This window comes from Loxodonta africana, chromosome 5, assembly GCF_030014295.1.
Source record: "Loxodonta africana isolate mLoxAfr1 chromosome 5, mLoxAfr1.hap2, whole genome shotgun sequence".
Lineage (NCBI taxonomy): Eukaryota > Metazoa > Chordata > Mammalia > Proboscidea > Elephantidae > Loxodonta > Loxodonta africana.
The window spans coordinates 144,447,432-144,472,678 of record NC_087346.1 but is presented as its reverse complement, the minus strand read 5'-3'; the positions used below and the strand labels follow the sequence as shown (position 1 = coordinate 144,472,678).

At 46.4% G+C, this 25,247-nt stretch overlaps 1 protein-coding gene across 2 annotated transcripts; it reads right to left on the bottom strand.

Annotated features, from left to right (window-relative positions):
* On the bottom strand, positions 1 to 23,316 carry QDPR (quinoid dihydropteridine reductase). Of its 2 annotated transcripts, none has more exons than XM_003411369.4 (7): positions 23,218 to 23,316; positions 18,000 to 18,092; positions 16,894 to 16,990; positions 15,914 to 16,054; positions 7,343 to 7,451; positions 4,667 to 4,750; positions 1 to 860 (listed from the first exon to the last, which is right to left on the bottom strand). In XM_003411369.4, exons 1-7 carry the CDS (start codon positions 23,314 to 23,316, stop codon positions 755 to 757), a joined length of 729 nt encoding a protein of 242 aa, XP_003411417.2. In that variant the 3' UTR covers positions 1 to 754. The 2 variants fall into 2 exon arrangements, with proteins under 2 accessions (XP_003411417.2, XP_064142123.1); XM_064286053.1 differs by lacking the exon at positions 23,218 to 23,316 and adding an exon at positions 22,470 to 23,057.
* Positions 23,317 to 25,247: the final 1,931 nt, after the last annotated feature.

Here is a 25,247-nt window from a genome sequence, read left to right as displayed (position 1 = left end):
TTAGAGAACACAGCACAATAAATGAAGTGCATTTATTAGGTGGAAAAACTTCAAATAATCACAAGAACTTCTTTCGCACACACGAGGCCTTAGCCCTTGGCCAGGGGACACTTGGCAGCTGTACAGAAGAAGGACACGGGGACAGAGTCCACTGGGTTTTGCTTACACTGCTAGAGGAGTTTTAAGGCAGTTTCACTCAAGGCTGCAAAAACTACATCTATGGCATAAACATAACATTTAAAAATAACTCAGCCTCCAAGCGGCCCCATACCAACAAATCGTTGAGCTAATCAAGACAGCAGCCACTGTAAGGGGCAGATAAACAAACAGGATCTGACACCCTTACAAACGGGCCATTCACAGACCTCCAGAGCTTAAACAGTGAGCACTGGTGGATGCCATTCGCGAGCCTCCACCCTCGCCCGTTTTTATTTCCCATAAACATTTCACACTGTCTTGGGAGAGCAAACGCACATTCCAAAAAAACCCATTGCCGTGGAGTCGATTCTGACTCATAGCAACCCTATAGGACAGAGTAGGACTACCCCACAGGGCTTCCAGTGAGTGAATGGTGGATTCAAACTGCCGACCTTTTGGTTAGCAGCCATAACTCTTAACCACTACACCAACAGGACTCAAATGTATATTAGACAACAACAAAAATTTATCTCATACCACGAACAGGATTACAGAAAACACAGGGCCAGTTGTGACCATCTGTTTGGCAGGCCCCTCACAGGCACTGAGATGAACCTTAAAAACGTGCTGGCGTAAGCTCTGTCTTTCCTCCCGTGGTTACCACCTGGATGAGGCTTCCCGAGCTCGGTCGGTTTTTCCCTGTTATCCACTCGTGGAAGGTTCTAGCACAAAGAAGAAGAGCTTTAAATTTTCAAAGCAGAGAGTCTAGACACATGCTTATACTCACATCAACAGCCTGGGGGGACGGGAAGGTGCACTACCAGCTGTGGAGAACCCACTAGGTGTCATGGACACACACCCACGTCCCCAGCGATTCCAGTACTTTCCTCATTCCAGTCTCTGAGAGGCAGGATTTGGCATGATTTTAGCTTTCATTTTTGTATGTTTCTACATTGTGGAATTCTTTATAACATAGTGGTAGGATTTTAACTGCAAGTCCCTGAGTAGCCCAAATGGTTAAGCACTCAGCTACTAGCCAAAAGGTTGGAGGGTCAAACCCACCCAGAGGAGCCTAGGAAGATAGGCCTGGTGATCCATGTCCGAACTGATGACAGCCCTGGCGATCTACTTCCAAAAGGTCACAGCCTTGACAACCCTGTGGAGCACAGTTCTACTGTGCACACGTGGGGTTGCTATGAGTTAGAATTGACTTGACGGCAACTAATAACAACATGATTTTAAGTAATTAAGAAAAAAGACTTTAGTTAGTTAATTCTAAGAGGCAGACATCAGCACGATACTTTATATTTTGGTATATTGAAAAAAACAGCTGCCATCAAGCCAACTCCAACTCATGGTGACCTCAGAGTAGAAATGTACTCCACAGGGTTTTCAATGGCTGATTTTTCTGAAGTAGATTGCCAGGACTTTCTTCCAAGGCACCTATAGGTGGATTCGAACCTCCAATCCTTTGATTAGCAGCTGAGTCCATTAGGATCAAGTCCCGACCCTTCGGGGCTCAACTCTCCAGCACCAGCTCCTGACATTGCCCCCAACACTCGACCACCCAGCTCTCCAGGCTGTGTGCCGTTCCCTAAATATGAACCTCCAGTCCCACCTGTTTATCCGGCTAAGTTCTCGACAGCCTGCGCCTGGACAGACAGAGCCATCGTCATGGATACCCGAGCCAGTTTGTTTTTATTTTTCTTAAAACAAACCATCAACCACATTCTAAGCAAAAAGTGAAGAGAACGAGCATTTGTTGAGCACCTACTATGTGTACTGTTGTGGGTTTGTCCATGGAAATCCCATCATTTCGCATCCCCGCCAGCCCTGATAGGGGGCAAGCCCCGTGCTAAACATGCTCACAGCCACACGCCTGTTGTCATCAAGTCGACTCCGACTCTTGGCGGCCCCACGTGTGTCAGACCAGACCTGTGCCCCATGGGGTTTTCAATGGCTGATTTTTCAGAAGTAGATCACCAGGCCTTTCTTCTGAGGTGCCTCTGGGCAGCCGTGCACGTTAACAGCTTGCAGCGCCCAGGAATCCACTAAACAAGCTAAGTGGGTGAAAATGGAGGTTCAGAGAGAGTGACCGGCCCAGGGCCACATTCTACTGGGGGAAGGTGGGGCGCAGAAATGAAACTGGTGTGTTCTCAAGCCCTGAGAAAAGGAACCCCAGACCTCAGGCCCCAAGTGAAGCTCGAGACATCCTCAGGGTCCTCACTCGGTTTCTACAGCCACACCCAGACATGGGCGGGGGTGGAGGGGACACTAGAATTACGTCCAAATTCTCCTGAACTCTGAGAAAGTTGTATGGGACAGAATTTAAGGGGTTTGTTTGTTTGTTTTGTTTTTAAATAGGTAATACATGCATATGATTTAAAAAAAAAAATCAAGGTGTATAAAAAGGTATACTGTGTGAGCCCCTCACTCCTGATTGTCAGCCCCCTGGCTCAGAGGCCACCACTTCCTTTGATATATTCAAACAAACAAACAAACTCATTGTCATTGAGCTGACTGCAACTCACAGGGACCCTATAGGACACAAGAGAACCGCTCCATAGGGTTTCCAAGGAGCAGCTAGTGGACCTGAACTGCCGACCTTTTGTTTAGCAGCCATCGTAGTTCTTAACCACTGTGTCACCAGGGCTCCTTTGGTATATGAGCTTCTCAGAAATTTAAGAAAGAATAAGCTCATTCATTTAGCAAATATTTACTGCGCACCCGCAGCTGTGCCAAGCATTGGAAAAAGATACAAAACAAAAACCAAATCATTGGAATAAAATACGTTATATGCAGTAGTGGTGACATTTAACAACTAGCCCAGCGGGGGAGAGTAGGAGATTTCCTATAAGCAGACAGGAATTGAAATAGGCACAATAAATTTACAAAGTGTAACAGTGAGTGACCATTTTTTAATGCAAAACATTTACACTTGAGTACACCAACCCTTTGACAATTGTCAGCTAGGACTTTGGACTTCCTATAATCAGAAAGCACTCAGGGGTTGCTGGGATAGTCTTTGATACCAATCTATAACCTTCTAGACAGATTTTTAACCATGAAGGCATTACGAGCCCCAATGCTGGGGGCTGAACAAGCCCAGGGGAGTTACATGGACTCGTAAAACAATGTGTTGCTAAAAATCCCAAAGGGACTATATTATGTCGTGGCACCATCTCTGCGGACAGGGCAGAGCTTACTGAGGGTGGCCCTGAAGGAGTCCAGTCATATTTGGGTGTGTAGGATAAGTTGTTGTTAGGTGTTGTCAAGTTGATTTTCAACTCATAGCAACTCCATGTGGCCAACAGTTGGGCGTTCCGCTGCTAACCGAAAGGTTGGTGGTTAGTACCCACCAGTCATTCTGTGAGAGAAAGACCAGGCAATCTGCTTCTGTAAAGACTACAGCCTAGAAAACTGGAGGGGGCAATTCTGCTCTGTCATGTGGGGTTGCTATGACTCGAAAACTGATCTGATGGCACCGAACAACAACAGGGGTCTGTGCGTTAGCTATGCACGTTTTAATCATCTTGAATCACCTTCACCTCCAGCAGTTTGGGGTGGGTGAGAGAGCACTGTTCTCACCATCAATAGCAAAGAAGGTAATGTGCTCACAGACATTTCCGACTAAACTGTATGCCAATTCCTCAGGACAGTTTTCAAATACCACCAAAGGGTGAATATGATTTCTGGAACAAAGGATGCTAGTCACAGCCTACCCTCTGTGGCTGTGTGGCTGGCATAATTCGGACACGTGACTTTAGATACTCAACCTAAATCAACTGTGGTTTATACAGACAGCTCCTCCCTAACAGTGAAGATGACATTCATAGGAGCTGAAGTTTACTGAGCACTTACTATGGGTGAGATACTGTGCCAAGCACTTGACAAGCACTGCCACTTTTAATCCTCCCAGCATTATTTTAACTGGAGCCCTGGTGGTACAGTCATTAAGAATTTGGCTGCTAAACAAAAGGTCAGCAGTTCAAAACTACCCTCTGGGGCAATTCTACTCCCTCCTGTAGGGTCGCTATGAGTTGACAGCCATTGGTTTGGTTTTGGGTTTTAGCATTATTATAGGGGACAGTAGAGGCTTGTGTGTTACTATGATGCTGAACAGGTTTCAGCGGAGCTTCCAGGCTAAGATGTATCTCCTTCTGATCTCCTTCCAAAATGCCAATGCAAACTCTGTGGTTCACAGCAGTCCGATTTCATTGTACATGGGGTGGCCGACTCAATGACAGCTAACATCACTATGGATCTCATTACACAGACAAGAAAACTCAGGCCCAGAGGAGTTAAATAAATCATACAGGATGGTTGGTTGGTGTGTGGGGGAGTCTGGGCTGGAGTCAGCAGTGTTAACCCCTGGACTCTGTAACCCGTTTCTAAATCCAGCTACCATGAGATTGAGATTCAAACCAGGGGACCTGGTAACCTCACAAAGACCACCCATGTCCCCAAGCCTATAAAGGCAGAGAAAAGGAGCTGGAAACTGCTTGGTCACTGTCATCATGATACTCACTCAACCAGGAATTCTAAGGGTGTCCAAGAGCTGAAGTCGGCCTCAGGCATGGATTTCCTGTTCATCGGGGTATCCAGGGTAACCCTGCATCACACAGAGAGAAGCTTGTTATTTGTACATAATCTTCCTAATAATAGCCACCCATCCTCTGCTCCAGCCAGAGGGACCCTCCAAAGACCAGGAAAATGCAAACACTTAGCATCAACACCATGAGCCTCAGGATCAAGGGCAACAACATTTGCAGGGGCAGATAAGACAACAAGGATAGCCAGAGACAGGCCAGACAGGTGTCCACATTAACAAAGATCCCATCAAGCATAGTTCACTGAGTGCCCTGTGACTCTGCCTTTAGGCAGACCAGAACAAGATTAAAGAGCCACATCTTGCTCCGTTTTAAAAATAAATGGCTTTGTTGTTTAAGCCTTCACTTGCTCTCTAAAAAGTAGCACACTCATTTCTATGCATTTTTTAAAGTGAAATAGTATTCCTTCAAGTATGGGAAAAGACAGCCTCATCCTTTGTGTTGTAGCTGTATCCCATGAAACCTTATGATTTTCTGCAAGAGGATACAGGATTGAGATATGTACAAATCTCTCCAGAACATTCAGTTCTCAGGGATCACTTAAATAGCTGTGGGACTAGGTCACAGGATCTCAGAACCTCACTAATAAAAGGGAACTGGGAAGTCTATCTGTCATGGATTAAACTGTATCCCCCCAAAATATGTGTCAACTTGACTAGGCCATGACTGCTAGTATTGTGTGGTTCTCCTCCATTTTGTGATGTGTTGTAAATCCTAGCCTCTATGCCCGTGGTTGGAGCCCTGGTGCAACAGTGGTTAAGAGCTCAGCTGCTAACCAAAAGGTCAGCAGCTGGAATCCACCAGCCGCTCCTTGGAAACCCCATGGGGCAGTTCTACTCTGTCTTATATGGTCGCTATGAGTTGGAATCAGCTGGATGGCAACTGACTTGGTTATTTTTTGTTTGTTTTGTTTTTTTTATGCCTGTGGTTATGGTCCCATTTGGGAGTGAGCTGTCTGTTATGTTAATGAGGCAAGATTAGGTCATATTGAGGACAGGTTACATTTGTTATGTTAATGAGGTAGGACTAGGGTGGGATGTATCCTGAGTCTTGGCATTTCACTGCCCTATAAGAGATAAGAGCAGAGACAAGAGAACAAAGAGAGACTTCCTACATCCAAGAAAGAAGAGCCAAGAGTGGAGTGCTTCGTTTGGGACCAGGGTCCCTGCCCTGAGAAACTCCTAGACCCAGGGAAAGATTGATGACAAAGACCTTCCCCCAGAGCTGACTGAGAGAAAACCTTCCCCTGGAGCTGGCGCCCTGAATTTGGACTCTTTGGCTCCTAAACTGTGGGAGAATAAATTTCTGTTTGTTAAAACCATCCACTTGTGGTATTTCTGTTATAGCAGCACTTGATCACTAAGGCGCCGTCAGTCCAGTGGCTCCAACAATCCCAGCATATCACAGCGCAACTGGTAAGAGACAAGCCAGCTGGTGCTGGAAGCCCTCCAGCAAGAAGAGCCGCCAAACCCAAGCTGGCTCTGCTTGGGCAGCTGACTAGGGACCTCCCTCTTATCACTAATGGAAAAATCTCCCATAGTTTCTCATATTCTCCATGGATCCTCCCCTTACACCGCCACACACGCCAACACCCCCATACACACACACACACACACGCACACACAGAGTAGAGTCCCTCTTTCACAGCAGCCTTATAATAACTTGAAAAACAGAACTACATACAGTCGATCCTCATTAATCATGGGTTCCAAATTTGCAAATTCGTCTATTCCCAACCCCAAAATCAATACTCGGGGCCCTCTCATGGACATGCACATACACCCAGTACCAGCTGCCATCAAGTCAGTTCCGACTCGTGGAGACCCCATGTGTGTCAGTAGAACTGTGCTCCATCGGGTTTTCAAAGGCTGATTTTTCAGAAGCAGACCACCAGGCCTTTCTTCCAAGGCACCTCTTGGTGGATTTGAACCTCCAACCCTTCAGTTTGCAGCTAAGTGTGTGAACTGTTTGCACTACCCAGGGACTACATGAGCATGCACAGATTAGCGAAAAAGTTGAGACTCCTCACCCCCACATTCCCAGCTGAGGTCAAACAAGGCTGGGGGCTTTACAGAACATGTTGTTATTGTTGTTGTTGTTCAGTGCTGCCAAGTCAATTTCGACTCATAACGACCCAACGTGACAGAGTAGAAGTGCCTCATAGGATTTCCTAAACTGTAATCTTTATGCGAACAGATTGCCAAGTCTTTCTTCCATGGAGCAGCTGAGTGGTTTCAAAACACCAGCCTTTTGGTTAGCAGCTAAGCGCTTAACCTTTGTGCCACCAGGGCCCCTTAAAGAACATAACTACCACAATTTTACAGTATTAGAGTAAAATGTGTAAACTACTTTTAAAGGAAAAGATGGAGGGAAGGAAAGAAAACAAGAAAGACAGACCCACCCCGCCACCGAATCAACCATTCTGGACAGACCAGGATAATCCAACTTGCAGCAGTATCTTATGGGGCTTTGGTGATTTTAGAATCCCTACGACAGCACACACGAGTTCCTGGGGGAGAGTGACTCTCAGGCAAATGTTAACGCTTAGCAGTGAGCCAGGGCACGACAGCAACTGGAGCACCCCGGCCACTTACGGGAGCACAGCGATGGCGGCCGAGCCCGATGGCATGCCACTGTTTTTTCCCGCGAGGCTCCGGCACAGCTGATGCACGGCACCCTTGGCCATGCCGTAGCCGATCATCCCTGGGAAACAGAGAAAGCAGCTCGGTTACCACTGGCTGGCAGAGTGACAGCAAAGACAGTGTCATGGATTGAACTGCATCCCCCAAAAATATTCGTCAACTTGGCTAGGCCATAATTCCCAGTACTGTGTGACCGTCTACCATTTTGTCATCCGATGTGATTTTCCTATGTGCTGTAAATCCTACCTCTGCGATATTAATGAGGCGTGATTAGATGCAGTTATGTTAATGAGGCAGGACTCAATCTACAAGATCAGGTTGCACCTTGAGGCAATCTCTTTTGAGGTATAAAAAAAAGAAAAGCCAGCAGAGAGACAGGGAGACCTCCTACCACCAAGAAAACAGAGCCAGGAGCAGAGCGTGTCCTTTGGACCTGGGGTTCCAACTTTGAGGTGCTCCTAGACCAGGGGGAGATTGATAACAAGGACCCTCCCCCAGAGCTGACAGAGAGAGAAAGACTTCCCCTGGAGCTGGTGCCCTAAATTTGGACTTCTAGCCGCCTAGACTGTGAGAGATTAAACTTCTGTTTGTTAAAGCCATCCACTTGCAGCATTTCTGTTACAGTAGCACTAGATGACTGAGAGAGAGGGTGTTATGGACTGAACTGTGCCCCCCACAAAATATGTGTTGGAATCCTTAACCCTGTACCTGTGGATACAATCCCATTTAAGAACAGGGTTTTCTTTGTTATACTAATGAGGCCCTATCAGTGTAGGGTGTGTCCTAAACCTAATCACTTCTGAGTTATAAAAAGAGCAGGATGAGACAGAAGTAAGCATGTACAGGAGGAAGACAGACTCAATCTGACAGCTACAGAGGCAGACACATCTACAGCCGAGATGCTCCAAAAGTGCCGGCTACTAGAAGCTGAGATAGACAAGGAAGGACCTCCCACTAAAGCCAGGCCTGAATTCTGGCTTCTACCCTCCAGAACTGTGAAAAGCTAAATGTCTGTTCTTTAAAGCTACCACCTGTGGTATTTCTGTTACAGCAGCACTAGGAAATGAAGACAAATGAGGAAAATTCTGAGCATCCCTCTATTCCTGAAAACTGTATAAACATCTAGTCCTAGGTGTCTTTTTTCAGGCATGGTCCCCTCAGCCTTCACCAATCCCCAAAATGGAGAGAGAACATGAAGAAAAAGGGCAGGGGGCAGGCTGTCTGGGGACTGTGGCCTTCCTGGCCATGAGTTTGCAAGAACACGGTCTCCACAGAGGCTGCCTCCACAGAGGCCTGGAGAGGACCAGGTCAAGGCAGAGAAGAGGCCAAGAAGAAGAGAAGGATGGACATTTATGGAGAGAAGGGAAAGGATATAACATCATGCCCGGCACTTAACATTTATCATAAAAGCCATGACGATGATCTTATTTTCACTGCTGAGGAAACCAAGAGTTGGGCAGGTTTAGTAATTGTTATGGGTTGAATTGTGTCCCCAAAAACGATACGCTGAAGTCCTAACTCCTGGTTCCTATGAATGTGACCCTATTTGGAAATACTGTCTCTGCAGATATAATTAATTAAGTTCACAGGAGGTCATACCGGAGTAGCCAAGCCACCACCATGAAGTCGATTCCAACTCATGGCCACCCTGCAGGACAGAGTAGAACTGTCCCATGGGGTTTCCAAGGCCGAAATCTTTATGGAAGCAGACTGCCACATCGTTCTCCTGTGGAGCCACTGGTGGGTTGGAACCACCAATCTTTCAGTTAGCAGCTGCGTGCTGAACCACTGCGTCACCAGGGCTCCCTTACCAGAGCAAAGTAGTCCTAAACCAATGAGCGGTGCTGTTATAAGAAGAGACACAGACAGAGACACAGAGGGGATACAGCCATGTGGAGACAGAGGCAGATATGGAACGATCCATCTTCAAGCAAAGGAACACCAAGGACTGCCAGGAACTACCAGAAGCCAGACAAACAACAGTTTCCCTCAGAGCCTTCAGAAGGAGCCAACCTTGCAGACACCTTGATTTCAGACTTCCAGCCTCCAAACTGTGAGGTAATTAATTTCTGTTGTTCTAAGCCACCCAGTTTATGGTACTTTATCATGGCAGCCCCAGGACACTAATAAATCTGTCCTACAGGCATGTGCCAGGACAGAGCCTCTTTCCTCTCTACAGTCTCCATAGCAGCCATCCACAGGTGCTAACTAAACGAAACAAAAGAATGCCTAATCCTTATAACCACCACCTATCTGTCGGTTTGTCATACTGTGGTGGCTTGCATGTTGCTGTGATGCTGGAAGCCGTGCCATTGATATTTCAGGTGCGAGCAGGGTCACGCACGGTAGACAGATTTCAATGGAGCTTCCATGCTAAGATAGACTACTTTTGAAAAAATTGGCCAGTGAAAACCTCATGAAGAGCAGCGGAACACTGTCTGATCAGTGGCTGCAACAATGGGCTCAAGCATAGCAACGATTGTGAGGATGGCGCAGGACCGGACAGTATTTTGTTCTGTTGTGCAAAAGGTCGCTATGAGTCAGAACTGACTGAACAGCACCTAACAACAACAACAGCAATAATCCCTGTAAATGCCTCTCCTCCTTCAGAAAATCTCTGTGTCTTCTAGAAAGGTCAGCCACCTCCTTAAACCCCCAGCAAATGTGCTGTTTAAAGTATGACGCACTGAGGAGGCATCAAAGGTCCACTGGGACCGGGGCGGGAGGGATCACATCCCAGTCAAGGAACCAATCACCAAAACGGTTCAACAATAACCTCAAATTGCAAAAGAGGGTCAAGGTCTCAAAAAGTTGTTTAGAAACACAAGAAAAATATTTCACCATGCCTGGGCCCTCTGTTTAATCACGGGCAGGAAGCCAACAGTGTAATGAAGACCTAACAACATATGCAGTGACTGAAATAAACCAGTGCACGGGTGCTCCTTAACCCAGCCCCAGTTCCCCAGCAAAGCTCCCAGAGCTCACCCTCTATTCCACTCTATTGCGCAAGGGCAAGAAGCTGATAAAGGCAAAAGCAAGCAACTAGGAGCCCTGATGGCTTAATTCTGCAGAACACCATCTTCCTTGGGTACAAAATGTGGGTAAGGGGGATCATTTGCAAGATATGGGGGGGCGGGGAATATATATATATACACACACATACCAACTAAAACCAAACTCATTGCCATCGAGTCGATTCCAACTCAGAAACACTACAGGACAAAGTAGAACTGCCCTACAGGGTTTCCAAGCAGCAGGTGGTAGATTCAAACTGCCAACCTTTGGTTAGCAACTGAGCGTACACGTACATATATCTCGGAGCCCTGGTGGTGCAATGGTTAAGTGCTCAGCTGCTAACCAAAAGGTTAGCAATTCAAATCTACCAGCCACTCCTTGGAAACCCTATGGGGCAGTTCTACTCTGTCCTACAGAGTCGCTGAGTCAGAATCGACTCAATGGCAACAGGTTTGGTTTTTTCATATTTATATTTATATACAAATATATATATATTTCCATATATGTATGTGTGTGTGTAATAATATGCATGCATGTACATATTGTTATCAGTTGCCGTAAAGTTGTGGTGGCCTTACGTATAACAGAACAAAATGTTGCCCAGTCCTGCACCATCCCTACAATCCTTGGTATGTTTAAGCCCATTGTTGGAGCTTTCATGTCAGTCCATCTCACTGAGGGTTTCCCTTTGTTTCACTGACCCTCTGCTTTAATATGTGTGTGTGTACATATCTGCATTTCACTAAGAAGATAAACCTTTTCTTCCAAATGATATAATGATGAGTGTGGTCCCTAAAAACAGATTTCCAATCCCAGCACAGATCCTTGAATGACAAACAAAAGCCATCACCATCATTTTAATTGAGCATATCCTCCAGTTGAGAATCCACAAACTCAACCTCAGAAATAGCAAGCTGGGGTCTTTTCAGTATCTTTCCAAGTGAAAAACATTTCTTTTCATTGAACAATCTTCTTGGGTCTAAGGGACTATTAAGCCTGATTCTTCATGTACTTTCAAATTATTCACAGATTCTCTTAGGTTTTTCCCTGGTCTAAACAAAAGTGAAAAGATGTCATGACCCAAATCGGTTGGCCAACATTTGATCTGAGAGCTCAGAGATGAACAAATTTAATGACATGTGAAGCAAGAGTGGGTGTGTAAAAGCAGGCGTGGAGAAAACAACAGCTAACATTTACAAGTGACCGTTTACATCTAGTAAGACATTGACAAGTCACAACAACTCTATAAAGAAGGTATTATTACTAATCTCCACTTCACAGATGACAAAACTGAGGCTCAGACAGGTTAAGTAACTTGCCAAATACCTCACAGCAAGTCAGTGGCAGAACTACAATAGAAAATCAGCCTGTGTAATTCTGGAGCCTACAGTCTTAATCACTGTTTTAAAATTTAAACAAAGATGAAAAATTACAAGCCAGTATATAAAATATAAAAAGGGAAGTAGGAAACTGTTATATCCTTTAGGAAAATAAGTCTTTTGGTCCTGGGGTTCTCTTTTTACAGGTCAAGCTATTACTTGTCTCTGTATTTACTGTCCAGTTCCTCTGCTCTGTGTCACCTTTAATAAAAATCAGATTTCACTCAAATACCTAACATTTCACAGCTTTCATTACTACAATAGCCATGGACTCATAAACTCTGAGAAATGTAATAAAACAAAGACAGTGGCAAGAAGTTAATTAGTAAGGGACTCAGAGTTAAAATTGAGAAAGATGGTTGTGGGGTAAAGAACCTGATTTTACCCTAAATAAGGTGGCCTTTGTCCTTGGTTCCTGAGATATAATCCTTGGAGTGCTGAGGTGCCTGATGTGGGACTTCCAGGCCACACCTGAGAATTTGTGCTGACCAGTGGGGCTAGCCAGACCAGAAATGACTTAGCAGGGAGGCCGATATCAACTAGCCTCTGGAGGTATGATTTAGCCTATCGTACAGGATCGGCCAATAAAAGCCCAGAACAGGAAGGCTGAGAGAGCTTCCTGGTTGGTGAAGGGAGGGTGATGTGTGCTCTCTGAGACAAGGCAGCTCTGCAATGGGGACGTTCCCAGGCCTCGTTTGTGTATCTCTTCCTTATGATGATTCCGATTTATACTCTTTTACTATAATAAAGGGGCCCTGGTAGTGCACTGGTTAAGAGCTACGGGCTGGTAGTGCACTGGTTAAGAGCTACGGCTGCTAACAAAAATGTCAGCAGTTCAAATCCACCAGCCGCATCTTAGAAACCCTACGGAGCAGTTCTACTCTGTCCTATAGGGTTGCTACAAGTTGGAATCGACTCGAGGGCAACAGGTATGGTTTGGTTTTTTACTATAATAAAACTGGAAGCTACTAACTGAAATGCTGGCAGTTCAAACCCACCAGCTCTTCTGTGGGAGAGAAGACCTGACAATCTGTTTCCGTAACGATTACAGCCTAGGAAACCCTATGGGGCAGTTCTACTCTGTCCTTTAGGGTTGCTATGAGTCAGAATTGACTTGACGGCACACAAAGCCAACAACAAAGTCGTAAGCATACAATCTCCCATGAGTTCTGTGAGTCGTCCCAGCAATTTACTAACCCATGGAGGGTATCCTCTTAACCTATAAGGTCTGATTTAGCTCCAGATGGCTGGTATCAGAAACGGTGGACAAGCGGGAAAGTAGGGATGTGACTGAGCTCCGCCATCTGGGAATCCAGTCTATGCTGATTCTCATTCACAAAGCTATCGTCGTAATGGTATAGCGGGCTAACTGGTAAACTCCAAAAATACTTGCCCATGTCCTACTCCTGAAACCTGTCGCTACGACCTTACTTGGAAAAAAAGTCTTTGCAGATGCAATGAAGTTAAGAATCTAGGATGAGAGCATCCCGGATCACCTGAGTGGGTGCTAAATCCAAGTTTCCTTGTAAGAGACAGAAAAGGAAAAGACAGAGACGAGAGGGCCACGTGAAGACAGAGGCGGAGATTGGAGTGATAGGCCGCGGTGTGTCCAGAGTCACCAGAAATCAGGAAAGAAGCAAGGAACGGATTCCTCCTCAGAGCCTCCAGAGGGAGAATGGCCCTGCCACCACCAAAACAGTGAGAGAATAAATTTCTACTGTTTTTACACCACCAAGTACATGGTAATTTGTTACAGCAGCCCTAAGGAAAAAGCTCTGATTCTTCTTTAAGAAGAGTTTATTAACATGGGTGGTAGACACTCTCTACCTCCTGGTAACCTCATTCCCTACACTCCCCACCCTCTTAAATTCCTTTCACCCTATCCCAGAGGAGCCCTGATGGTGCAGGTTAAGGCACTTGACCTGCTAACCAAAAAGTCAACGGTTCAAACCACCGACAGCTCCACAGGAGAAAGATGCAGCAGTCTGCTTCCATAGAGATTTATAGCCTTGGAAACCCTATGGGCTTGCTGTGAATCAGAATCCATTCACTGACGGTGGGTTTGGTTTTTCTGGTTTGGGTTTATCCGAAAGGGAGGAAAAATGCAAAGGAAACTCAGTTCTGCATGACGTGGTGGAAAAGGCACGCTATTTGGAGTCAAATGACCACAGTTTTGGTTCCAGCTCCGCAGCTTACATGCTGCATAAGCTCAGACGACTTACCTAACCTCTCTGAGTTTTGCTTTCCTTACCGATAAATTGAAAAAGATAATAAAGGCACCTGCCCTAGGATTAAGGGAATATGTATGAAGTGAAAACAGTATCATAAGACCAGCCATGTGCAGATGGGCACGTTGCACATATTAACACTTCTAAGACTTTTACAATTACTCTTCAAGGTAGATGCTGTCACTATTGGACAATCAAGGAAACTGAAGCTCAGAGAGATCAAATAACTTGTTCAAGGACACACAGCCAAAGTAAAGAATCCATCTCCAGCCTCTCTCATTCTAAAGCCCAAGCTATTTCCAGCTGCCGAGCTGCTGAGCTGTGACATATGAACACCAGATGGTGACAACAATTATGTTTACTAACTAATGAATCCACCACCCATCTGTCAGTATGTTGTACTATGGTGGCTTGCGGCTTACATGCTGGCAATCCCTGGCCTATGATACTGGAAACTATGTCATCAGTATTTCAAATACCAGCAGGGTCACCCATGAAGGGCAGATTTCAGTGGAGCTTCCAGACAGAGACTAAGAAGGGCCTGGCGATCTATACCTATACCTCACTTATCGACGATCGTGTTATCTGATATTTCACATTGATGACAACAGTGAAAAATCTACTATTCAACTATTTTGCACATTAACGACATACATCTGGCAGTGACAAACGCCGAAGTAACAGGCGAGAGTAACACTGGCTGTAATGGTTAAGGTTATGAGTCAATCCTGCTGGGCCAGAATTCTCAGTGGTCTGGCAGTTATGTGATGATGCAGCCATCCTCCATTTTCATATAATGCTGATTTTCGCCTAACAACGTGGCCTTTGGAACTTAACCATGTCAGTAAGTGAGGAGCGGGTGTACTTCTGAAAATCAGCCTATGGAAACCCCAAGGGTCACAACAGAACATCATCCAGTATAATGCTGAAAGGTGCGCTTCCTAGCCGGAAGTCACTCAAAATACACAGTGGCTTTAACAATGGACTGGAGCACACCAATGACAGTGAAGATGGTGCAGAACTGGACAATGTTTCGCTCTGTTGCACATGGGGCTGCCAGGAGTCAGAGCCAAAGGCAACCCACAACAACAATTAATTAATATCTACTGCACCGCCATTCATTTCCTAGGTGGCTCATAGGCAGATAAAACAGATGGGCAGGGGGTGCCTGATCATAATATTCCTTAACCTCTACTGTCATGGATTGGATTGTATACCCAAAAAATACCTGTCAACTTAGCTAGGCCATGATTCCCAGTATTATTTGATTGTCCACCATTTTGTCATCTGATGTGATTTTCCTGTGTGTTGTAAATCCTATCTCTATGATGTTGACAAGATGGATTAGTGGCAGTTATGTTGATGAGATCTACAAGATTTGATTGTGTCTTAAGCCAATCGCTTTTGAAATATAAAAGAGAGAAATGAACACGGAGACATGGGGACCTCATACGACCACGAAAGCAGTGCCGGGAGCAGAGCATGCCCTTTGGACCCGGGGTCCCTGCGTGGAGAACCTCCTTGACCAGGGGAAGATTGATGGCAGGGACCTTCCCCCAGAACCAACAAAGAAAGCCTTCCCCTGGAGCTGGCGCCCTGAAGGCGGACTTATAGCCTACTAGACTGTTAGAGAATAAACTTCTGTTTGTTAAAGTCATCTGCTTGTGGTATTTCTGTTATAGCAGCACTAGACAACCATGAACACAAGGATGAATACAAATGAGAGGATCAGAACCCTGCCCCCTAAAAAGATTAAGGCCTAGCAGGAAGCTCAGTCCATACGGCTGGAAAGCACCTTGGCGATTAAGTGTTTTCCTTACCAACCCCCTCATGGGAATGCCTGGAAACCCTGGTGAACCCACGAGCATTTCCATTTCCCAGATGGGCAGATGAAGGCTTACCAGGGGTCCCATCCAGGGCAGCCTTGGCACCAGTCAAGGTCAGCAGGCCTCCGTCCTTGAGATGCTTGGTGGCCAGGTGGCTGGATATGGTAGACGTCCATATGCTCTGCTTCCACACCAGGTCACAGTTTTTAAAGAGAGCTGAGGGAAAAAAATGACATCTCAGCTCACAATTCTCAGTGAAGAAACTGAAAGGTAAGCTCGCCCCACCCGGGTCCATGCTCAGGGAAGACTCACAGCACTGCCGCTCCCCCGGTCCCTGTCTATACAAAGTCTGACACAAACAGCACAGGGCTTGGAGGTAAGAAAGATGCAGGTTTGAATCCAGGTCATGTGATCACCAGAGTCTCAGCTTTCCCACTAGTCAACTGGTAAAGTTTCAGCCAATAAAAGAGGACTGTTAACATGACTTACTGGATTGGCCAAACAGTCATTTACTCAGTCATTCATTCACTGACTCATTGAATTCATACTACTTGTGGGCCTCCACCATGCCAGGCCCTGTGCCGGGGCATAAAAGACACAGCAATGAGCAAGAACAAGCCAGGCCCTGGCCTCCTGGACCTCAGTCTAGCAGAAACACCAACCCCCAAACAAAATAACTGGAGAAGTGTTGACGAGCATCATGGGAGCACCCCAGAGGGGTGGTTACAAGTCCCTGGGTGGTACAAATAGTTAACACACTCAGCTGCTAACCAAAGGGTTGGAGGTTTGAATCTACCCGGAGGTGCCTCAGAAGAAAGTCCCAGTAATCTGCTTACAAAAAAATCAGCCACTGCAAACCTTGTGGAGCGCTGTTCTACTCTGACGCACACGGGGCTGCCATGAGCCAGGGTGGACTCAATGGCAACCGTGTGGGTTTTTTCATTCCCTACGTCACGGAGCTATTATGAAGATTCCAGGAGAAAAACAGAAAAACCGTTGGTGTCAGCTGGACCAACAGCAGAGCAGAAGGAATGGTTAACTCAGGGAAGACTCACACTTGGACTTGGCATTGCCCCCAGCCCATCCTCCAGCCACACAAAGGATTGCGTCCACCTTCTCTTCACCCAGGAGTTTTCCAACCTCCACAGTCACCTTAAAAAAAGAGGGCAAAAGGGTCCATGAACTGCAAAATAAATCTAACAGGGTAGCGTCTTTATAGATGCCTCAGTTTATTTTTCTCTTCTTTTTAAGTCATTTTATAGTACTTTGCAATTAACATTTTGAAAATTAGATAAAGTACCAATCCATGACGAGCATTTTGGGTAGTTAAGCCCAACCACATTTCAACGTGATTTTTGTAAAGCGCAAACATCTTCTGATGAGCGTTCTAAAGGGTGGGGACCAAAAGCACCTCTGAAATAAAACAATAAAAAAAAAAAAAAAGGAAATAGGTTTTTAAAATCTCTCAGAGCTTCACTGCCCACAGCTAACGTTCTGGTATACTTCTTTCCAGGGATTCTTTGCAAATCCTGACCAAGTCTACTTTCCTTCCCAATTAAAGAAACAAAAAAAAAAAATCAAAAAACTTAAATGTACAACTGAAGACTAAATCATGGCCAATCTAGAAAATGAAAATCACTGTGCCCACAGAGAGTGATTTTGTTTTTGTTTTTTTTAAGTGATCTGGAGAAGTATTTAAATTATAATATTAAGTTAAAAGGAAACCCTAGTGGCATAGTGGTTAAGAGCTACGGCTGCAAACCTAGAGGTTGCCAGTTTGAATCCACCAGGAGCTCCTTGGAAACTCTTTAGGGCAGTGCTACTCTGTTCTATAGGGTCGCTATGAGTCGGAACCAACTCAACGGCAATGGGTTTTGTTTTTTTTGGTTTATTAAGTTAAAAAAAAGGTGACCATAAAACATAAAATACAATCTTAACTTGTAAAAATACTATACACAGCATATGCAAAGAAAACAGGCTGAAACGGTCAACAGTGGGCTAACTATAAATGGATGATGGGTAATGTATGACCTTCCTTGTATTTTTTTTCACTTTCATAATTTGAGAAACAATACTCTCAAAAAGGAAGGACACAGGGCCAGCAGAAACCTGTCTCCGGGTTCCCCTGCCCCAGTGCCCCGTAGAGCCTTTTTGGAACTACCTGGTCAGCCTGCTGAGTAAATGAGTCTGTCATCTTAACGACGACATTAGCACTGGCCTCTTCATTCTCCACCACGTCGATGCTGGCGACCCACTGGAGGAAAGGAGACACAGAAATGGTGAGGAGACAGGACAGAGTTCATTATTCCCACAAAGATCCAGGTCCAGAAATGAGGGAATGGACACTTAAAAAAAAAAAAAAAAAAAAACCCAGTTGCAGTCAAATCAACTGGAATTCATGGCAACCCCACGTGTCTCAGGTCTGTACTCCATATGGTTTTCAGTGGCTTTTTTTAGAAGGAGATTGCCTGGCCTTTCTTCCAGGGCACCTCTGGGTGGGTTTGAACCTCTAACCTTTCCGTTAGCCGCCTAGTGAGTTAACCATTTGCACCACCCAGGGACTCCAAATACACATATAAGTTTCCCAGATGCAAAAACAGAGACTCCTCCCCGCTTCCCTTTTTCTTAGTGTCTACTTTAGAAATCTTATATATTTTTTTTTTAACCTCTTTTGAGAAATCTTCTTGAAAGGCTCAACAGGCTTCTTGGCAGTTTTACAACCCAGGAATGTCTCCTCAAGGACTTGGGGCCATCTCTTTACAATGTAATCGATAAGGAAGACAGCCTTCTATCTCAAAGCTTCTATGGGAGGCTAAGAGCCTAAGTTGGGTTGGCCCCAAGCTGTAAAACTATGCCCTGTCATAAAGATAAGAGTTTATTTTTCCTTTGGATAAAGACAGATAACAAACACTGGTGGCTGCCCCGATAAGCCCCGATAGCCAGGTGAATTTAGGATAAACAATGTCTGACAAACGGTGCTGTCAAGTCCTCTTATTTGAGGACTAGTTACTGTTTACCCTGAGAACATGTATGAAATGGGTTCCATCTACTTGGCTATACAAAGGGTGAGATTTCCTTCCATCCTGGCAGTCTCTTTAGTGGGTTGCCTGGGATGCATCACATTCTGGTTCGATGCTTATTCAATAATAAAATTGTTTTTGTTCTCTTCTACCTTCCTGGGGAAGCAGGTTTTGTTTTTAATTCTATTTCCCCAACAGCAGATAAGAGGCTTAAATGGAAATCTACCAGAGAAAGGAACCAGCAACTGATCTTCAGCCTCCTTACAAGGACTTTTGGCTTTAGCCAGCCTACCCCTTACTTACCATCTGTCGATTTGTCCTACCGTAATGGCTTTTGTGCTGCTATGATGCTGGAACCTATGCCACCGGTATTTCAAATACCAGCAGGGTCACCCCTGGTGGACAGGTTCCAGTGGAGCTTTCAGAATAAGACTAGGAGGAAAGGCCTGGTGATATACTTCTACAAATTAGCCAATGAAAATCATGCAGATCACAACAGAGTACTGTCCAGTTACAACGATCATGAAGATGGTGCAGGACCAGGCAACATTTCATTCTGCTGTACGTGCAGCTAACGTGAACTGGAGCCAACTCAACGGGAACTAACAACAGCCCTTACTGTGCCCCAACCCAGCCCATCCTGCCCTCATACACCTCACCTGTCCTCCACCTCACCTCTTCAGGTCAAACTCTGTACTTTCAGAGAAGCCCTAGAGCTCACAGTAAGTACTTCAGGCTCCGTTGGATACAGAGACCCTGTCAAGACTACTCACCTCTGCCACTACAGTGGAAGAACAGCCATAGACAATATGTAAATGGATGAACGTGGTTGTGTTCTAATAAAACTTCAGACACTGAAATCTGAATTTCACATAAACAAAACCAAAACCAAACCCATTGCCACTGAGTCCATTTCGACTCGTTGCGACCCTACAAGGGCCTTAGAACTGCCCTACAGCGTTTCCAAGGAGCGGCTGGTGGATTTAAACTGCCGACCTTTAGGTGAGCAGCCATAGCTCTTAACCACTATAAAATATTATTCTTCTTTTGACTTTTTTTTTTCAACAATTTAAAAATGGAAAGCCATTCTTGGCTTTACGAATGTACCAAAACAGGGGGCAGGTGGACCCTAGTGTGCCTATCCCTGCCCTGGTGGCGCAGTGGTTAAGAGCTTGGCTACTAACCAAAAGATTGGCAGTTTAAATCCACGAGCTGCTCCTTGGAAACCCTATGGGGCAGTTCTACTCTGTCCTATAGAGTCACTATGAGTTAGAACTGACTCGACAGCAATGGGTTTGGTTTTTTGGTTTTTACTGCTATTACTACCACTACTGCTACTAATACTTCTTTGTGCTGCAAACAACAGAGTAAATGGATGCTTCTACAATAAAGTCTGTGACATCTATTAAATCCAGTAAAACCAGCAAATCTCAAAATTCTACCAGTTGTTATCCACAAAAGTGGATTCAACTTTATGAGCAAAGAAGGAAAAGGAAACTCAATTTTATTTTGGTGCAAATAACTTGTGCAGGGAAATAGTGTAGCCATTAACTTAATAAATTTTTAACTTGGGAAAGAAAAATCATTAAGGCAGAAGAACGTTTGTTTGCTAATCCCACTGGTTAAGCAGCACTCCTGGTGGTATAGTGGTTAAGAGCTACTGCTGCTTATCAAAAGGTTGGCGGTTCGAATCCACCAGCCCGCTCCTTGGATACCTTATGGGGCAGTTCTACTCTGTTCTATAGGGTCGCTGTGAGTTGGAATCAATTCGATGCCAACAGGTTTGGCCCTAGAGCATGGAGTCCCTAGATGGTGAAAATGGTTAAGTGCTTGACTATTAACCGAAAGGTTGGTAATTCACACTCACCCAGTGTGGCATCTCAGAAGACAGGTCTGGCGATCTGCTTTCCAAAGGTTACAGCCTTGAAAATCCTATGGAGCAGTTCTACTCTGTACACATGGGGTCACCAGGAGTCAGAATCAATTCCACGGCAACTGATTTGATTTTTTTTTTTTTTTTTTTTTTGCCCTGGAGCATAGTGGGATGGGCTCTGGGCTTGGGAATCAGACAGATCACGGCTTAAATTTAAATCCTGGCTCTTCCATACAGCAGCTTTCACACTCTTGGGCTCCACCAGTAAAATGGGGTCATTAACAACTGTGTCACAGAGTTAGTGTGAGAATAACTGAGATGGTGGGGGTGAACACTGCTGGCAGATGGGACTCTCGGTTCTCACTCAGAAAGCTCCAGGGCCCCTTGGCCTGCTGACAGGCCCAGCGACATGTATCTCTGCCACAGCTGTGAAAAACAGCAACCATTCAACAGCGCCCCTGACTTCTCTGCCGGAAGAAGGCCTGGGGAGGTTATGACAAAGAAAAGTCTCCATGCCAGCCCTACTGGGAGCTTCCAGGATTGAAGTGGGAAAAGACAGTCAGAGGTAAATCCAAACCAAACCAAACCCACTGCTGTCAAGTCGACAGGAAAGAGCAGAACTGTCCCACAGGGCTTCCAAGGAGCAGCTGGTAGATTTGAACCACTAAAACCTAAGTGCCCTGGTAAGGGGAAAGCATAGCCTTCCTATCTGTAATACAGAAGGCACCAACAGGGTCTACCACATTGAGGTTATGGCGAGAACTAAATGAAATTGAGAGTCTGCAGAAGCCCTGGTGGCACAGTGGTTAAGCACTCAGCTACTAACCGAAAGGTTGGTGGCAGCTTGAACTCACCTCCGTAAAGATTTACAACCTTGGAAGCCCTATGAAGCAGTTCTACTCTGTCCTACATGGTCGCTATGAGTTGGAATCGACAAAACAGCAATCGGCTTAGGTTTTTTGGAGGGACTCTTTAGTCACTGGGTGTTGCTAACTGAAAAGTTGGCAGTTCTAGTCTACCCAGGGACACCTCAGAAGAAAGGCCTGGGGATTCTCTTCCAAAAAAAAAATCACCCACTGAAAACCCTATGTGGCACAGTTCTACTCTGACACACATGGGGTCACCATAAGTCAGAGCTGACCACACAAGGAACTGGTTTTTGTCTTTCTGGTTTTAGGTGCTCTTTGATGCCTGGCCCTTAACAGGCACTCCATCAATGCTTCCTTCATTACCACCATCCAGCTCTGCAGACCTGGGAAGATGTCCCCAAATCATAGTCTTCCCAAGTTGCGAGCAGGTGGGTGGCAGAAAAGGGGTGGTGTGTTGAGAATCCTTTTAGAAGCGTGACCCTATACCCAATTCTCAGCTATAAGAAAACGCTGGGACCTCTCTGGCTCTAGGGAAATCCCTGCCCCTGGGCTGGAGCTACTGCTAAACAGACACCCAGAACAGCTCTCCAGAGCTCCAGGGCAGACTTTGAACAATGACAGCTGCAGAGACAAACACAGGGCGGAGTCTCCACCGGAAATGTGCTGAGCCCTGCTGGGAGCAGGGTCCCTGGTGGAAAGTCTACTCTGCTCCTACCTGCCTGCTTCCAGGTGCAAGTACCTGACAATGCAAAGTAATTAAAATATTCTTTGCAAAGCCAAGAAGCAGCCAGCATTTGCGCAGCAGAACCAATGGGAGCTAAAGGAACAAGGATAGCAACAGTACTACCAATAATACAGTTAAAACCTACGAGAGCAGAACGCCACAGGATTGTCTTGTTTTTCCAGGTCTCACAAGTTTTCCATCTTTGACAGGGTGCAATCTTACCACTTTTCAATCGTTCCCCGTTAGTGGAATATATTTGCATTTTCCTTCTCTGACAGGTTCCGCCTTCCACAGGTTTTACTGTAGCTAAATTTAAACAGCTTTTATCACATGTCAGGAAATTGAGTGCAATGACACCAGTTATCTCATTTAATCCTCACAACTCTGGCTTGGGGTAAACGCTATCATTATGCCCATTTTACAGGTGTGGAAATGAGGCTCTGCGCATGAAGTAACCAGCTCACGGTCACAGGAACAGTAACCTGAGCCAGACCAATGTAATTCCAGAACTTTCTTTTTATACTCTCTCCTAGTCCGCTCACCTCCGCTCCTCCTCTCCCACCCTCTCTGGACCTGTGTCCGGTCCGGTCCGCCTTTCTGGGCCTGGCTGAGGCTGAGAGCAACCCACCATCATCCCACATATTACAGAGCAAAGGCCACGCACTCGTGGGCAGAAAAACCTGCGTAGACGCGTGCATGGGCGTGCAAGCACCACTCCAGGGCGCGAAGAGGGGCACCCAGCCGCCTCCAGACTGCCCTGCTGGGCTACACCTGTAGGTTCCCCGCCCCGGAGCCACCGTCAAGCCCGCCCGCCCCGACCCTGGGGGTGCAGCCGCGGTTAGCATGCCCGTCCCCTCCCGCCGGACCCGGCAGCCCCCAGGCCCGGGCATTACCCAGTTGTGGGCCCGGAACGCCTGCACGCATCGGGTGCCCAGCGCGCCCCTGCCGCCGTACACCAGCACCCCGCGCGCCTCGCCCGCCGCCGCCGCCATCCTGCTCCTCCGCCGGCAGCAGCAGCGCGGTCTACCCAGCGCCCCGCCCCGCGCCGCCCCAACCCGCCCCGCGCCGCCCCGGCCGGCGCCAGCCGGCCAAGAGGGACCGCGCGGCCACCCGCCCTGCGCCGCGCCCGCTGCTGCCGCCTAGCGCGCGGCCCCGCTCTGCGGGCCCTGCACTCCGCGGGGCGTCCCCGGCCTTCTCTGGGGAGGTGCGCCGGCCAAGGCCCGCTGCCCGCCCGCAGAGCCTGCGAGGCGCAGGGCTAAAGGCGGAGACGGTGGAGAGCAGTGTGCGCGAGTGGCGAGTGCAGACGGCCCCTCCGCCAGAGGAGCTGAGAGTCCACTGGGGAGCCAAGACAAATCACAGATAATAGATTTTTCTTCTATGTAAGAGTGAGGGGAAACCCTGGTGGCGTAGTGGTTAAGTGCTACGGCAGCTAACCAAAGGGTCGGCAGTTCAAATGCGCTCTGAAGCCTGGCTACCTGGATGCTCTGTTTAATTGTTATGTGACTCTAAGCAACTTCCTTAACTGAGCCCGTGCCTCAGTTTCCAGGCCAGTAAAATAGGAGCAGTAATGATCTGTCCTTATAGGAGGGTCCCTAGGTGTCACGAATGGTTTGCAGTCAGTTACGAACTTAATGGCTGGAGAAAGGCCTGACGATCTGTTTCTGGCAGGCTTTGTTATTCGGCTCTCACTCATAGGGATCCCATGTGTTAAAAGCTGAACTGCCCCATTGGGTTTTCTTAGCGGTAATCTCTCCGGAAGGCGATCGCTTTCCATTTTTTTTTTTTTTTTTTAATCTTTCCGGAAGGCGATCGCTAGGCCTTTTCTTCCACGGAGCGTCTGGACAGATTCCAACAGGCCAGCCTTTCCTTTAGCAGCCATAGCAAACCGCTTGCCTCTAAGAAAACTATATAGCAGTTCTACTCTGCAACACATGGGGGCAACATGTGCGTCCTAAGGTTTCGAAAAGGATTTTTTTTTTTTAATAATTTTTATTGTGCTTTAAGTGAAAGTTTACAAATCAAGTCAGTCTCTCACACAAAAACCCATGTACACCTTGCTGCACACTCCCAATTACTCTCCCCATAATGAGACAGCCTGCTCTCTCCCTCCACTCTCTCTTTTTGTGTCCTTTTCGCCAGCTTCTAATCCCCTCCACCCTCTCATCTCCCCTCTAGGCAGGAGATGCCAACATAGTCTCAAGTGTCCACCTGATCCAAGAAGCTCACTCCTCACCAGCAGCCTTCTCCAACCCATTGTCCAGTCCAATCCATGTCTGAAGAGTTGGCTCCGGGAGTGGTTCCTGTCCTGGGGCAACAGAAGGTCTGGGGGCCATGACCACCAGGGTCCTTCCAGTCTCAGTCAGACCATTAAGTCTGGTCTTATGAGAATTTGGGGTCTGCATCCCCCTGCTCTCCTGCTCCCTCAGGGGTTCTCTGTTATGTTCCCTGTCAGGGCAGTCATCGGTTGTAGCCGGGCAACATCTAGTTCTTCTGGTCTCAGGATGATGTAGTCGCTGGTTCATGTGGCCCTTTCTGTCTCTTGGGCTCGTAATCGCCTTGTGTCCTTGGTGTTCTTCATTGTCCTTTGATCCAGGTGGGTTGACACCAATTGATGCATCTTAGATGGCTGCTTGCTAGTGTTTAAGACTCCAGATGCCACTCTTCAAAGTGGGATGCAGAATGTGGAAAAGGATTTTTAAGTTAACATTAGAGTACCTGGAGCAGTGTGTAGCACGTAGCAGGAGTTCAGTAAATACCATTGGCTATTATTTTATTATTAATATTTGTATTATTTTTACCGCCACTCCCAACTGGACCTCAGAGGTTGTGAGTTCCAGGCCTCTTCCATTTTGCTGGGTTGTAAGATGTTGAAATAACTACTTGGGGCATATTTAAAAATTAAAAATTGCCAAACCAATGACAC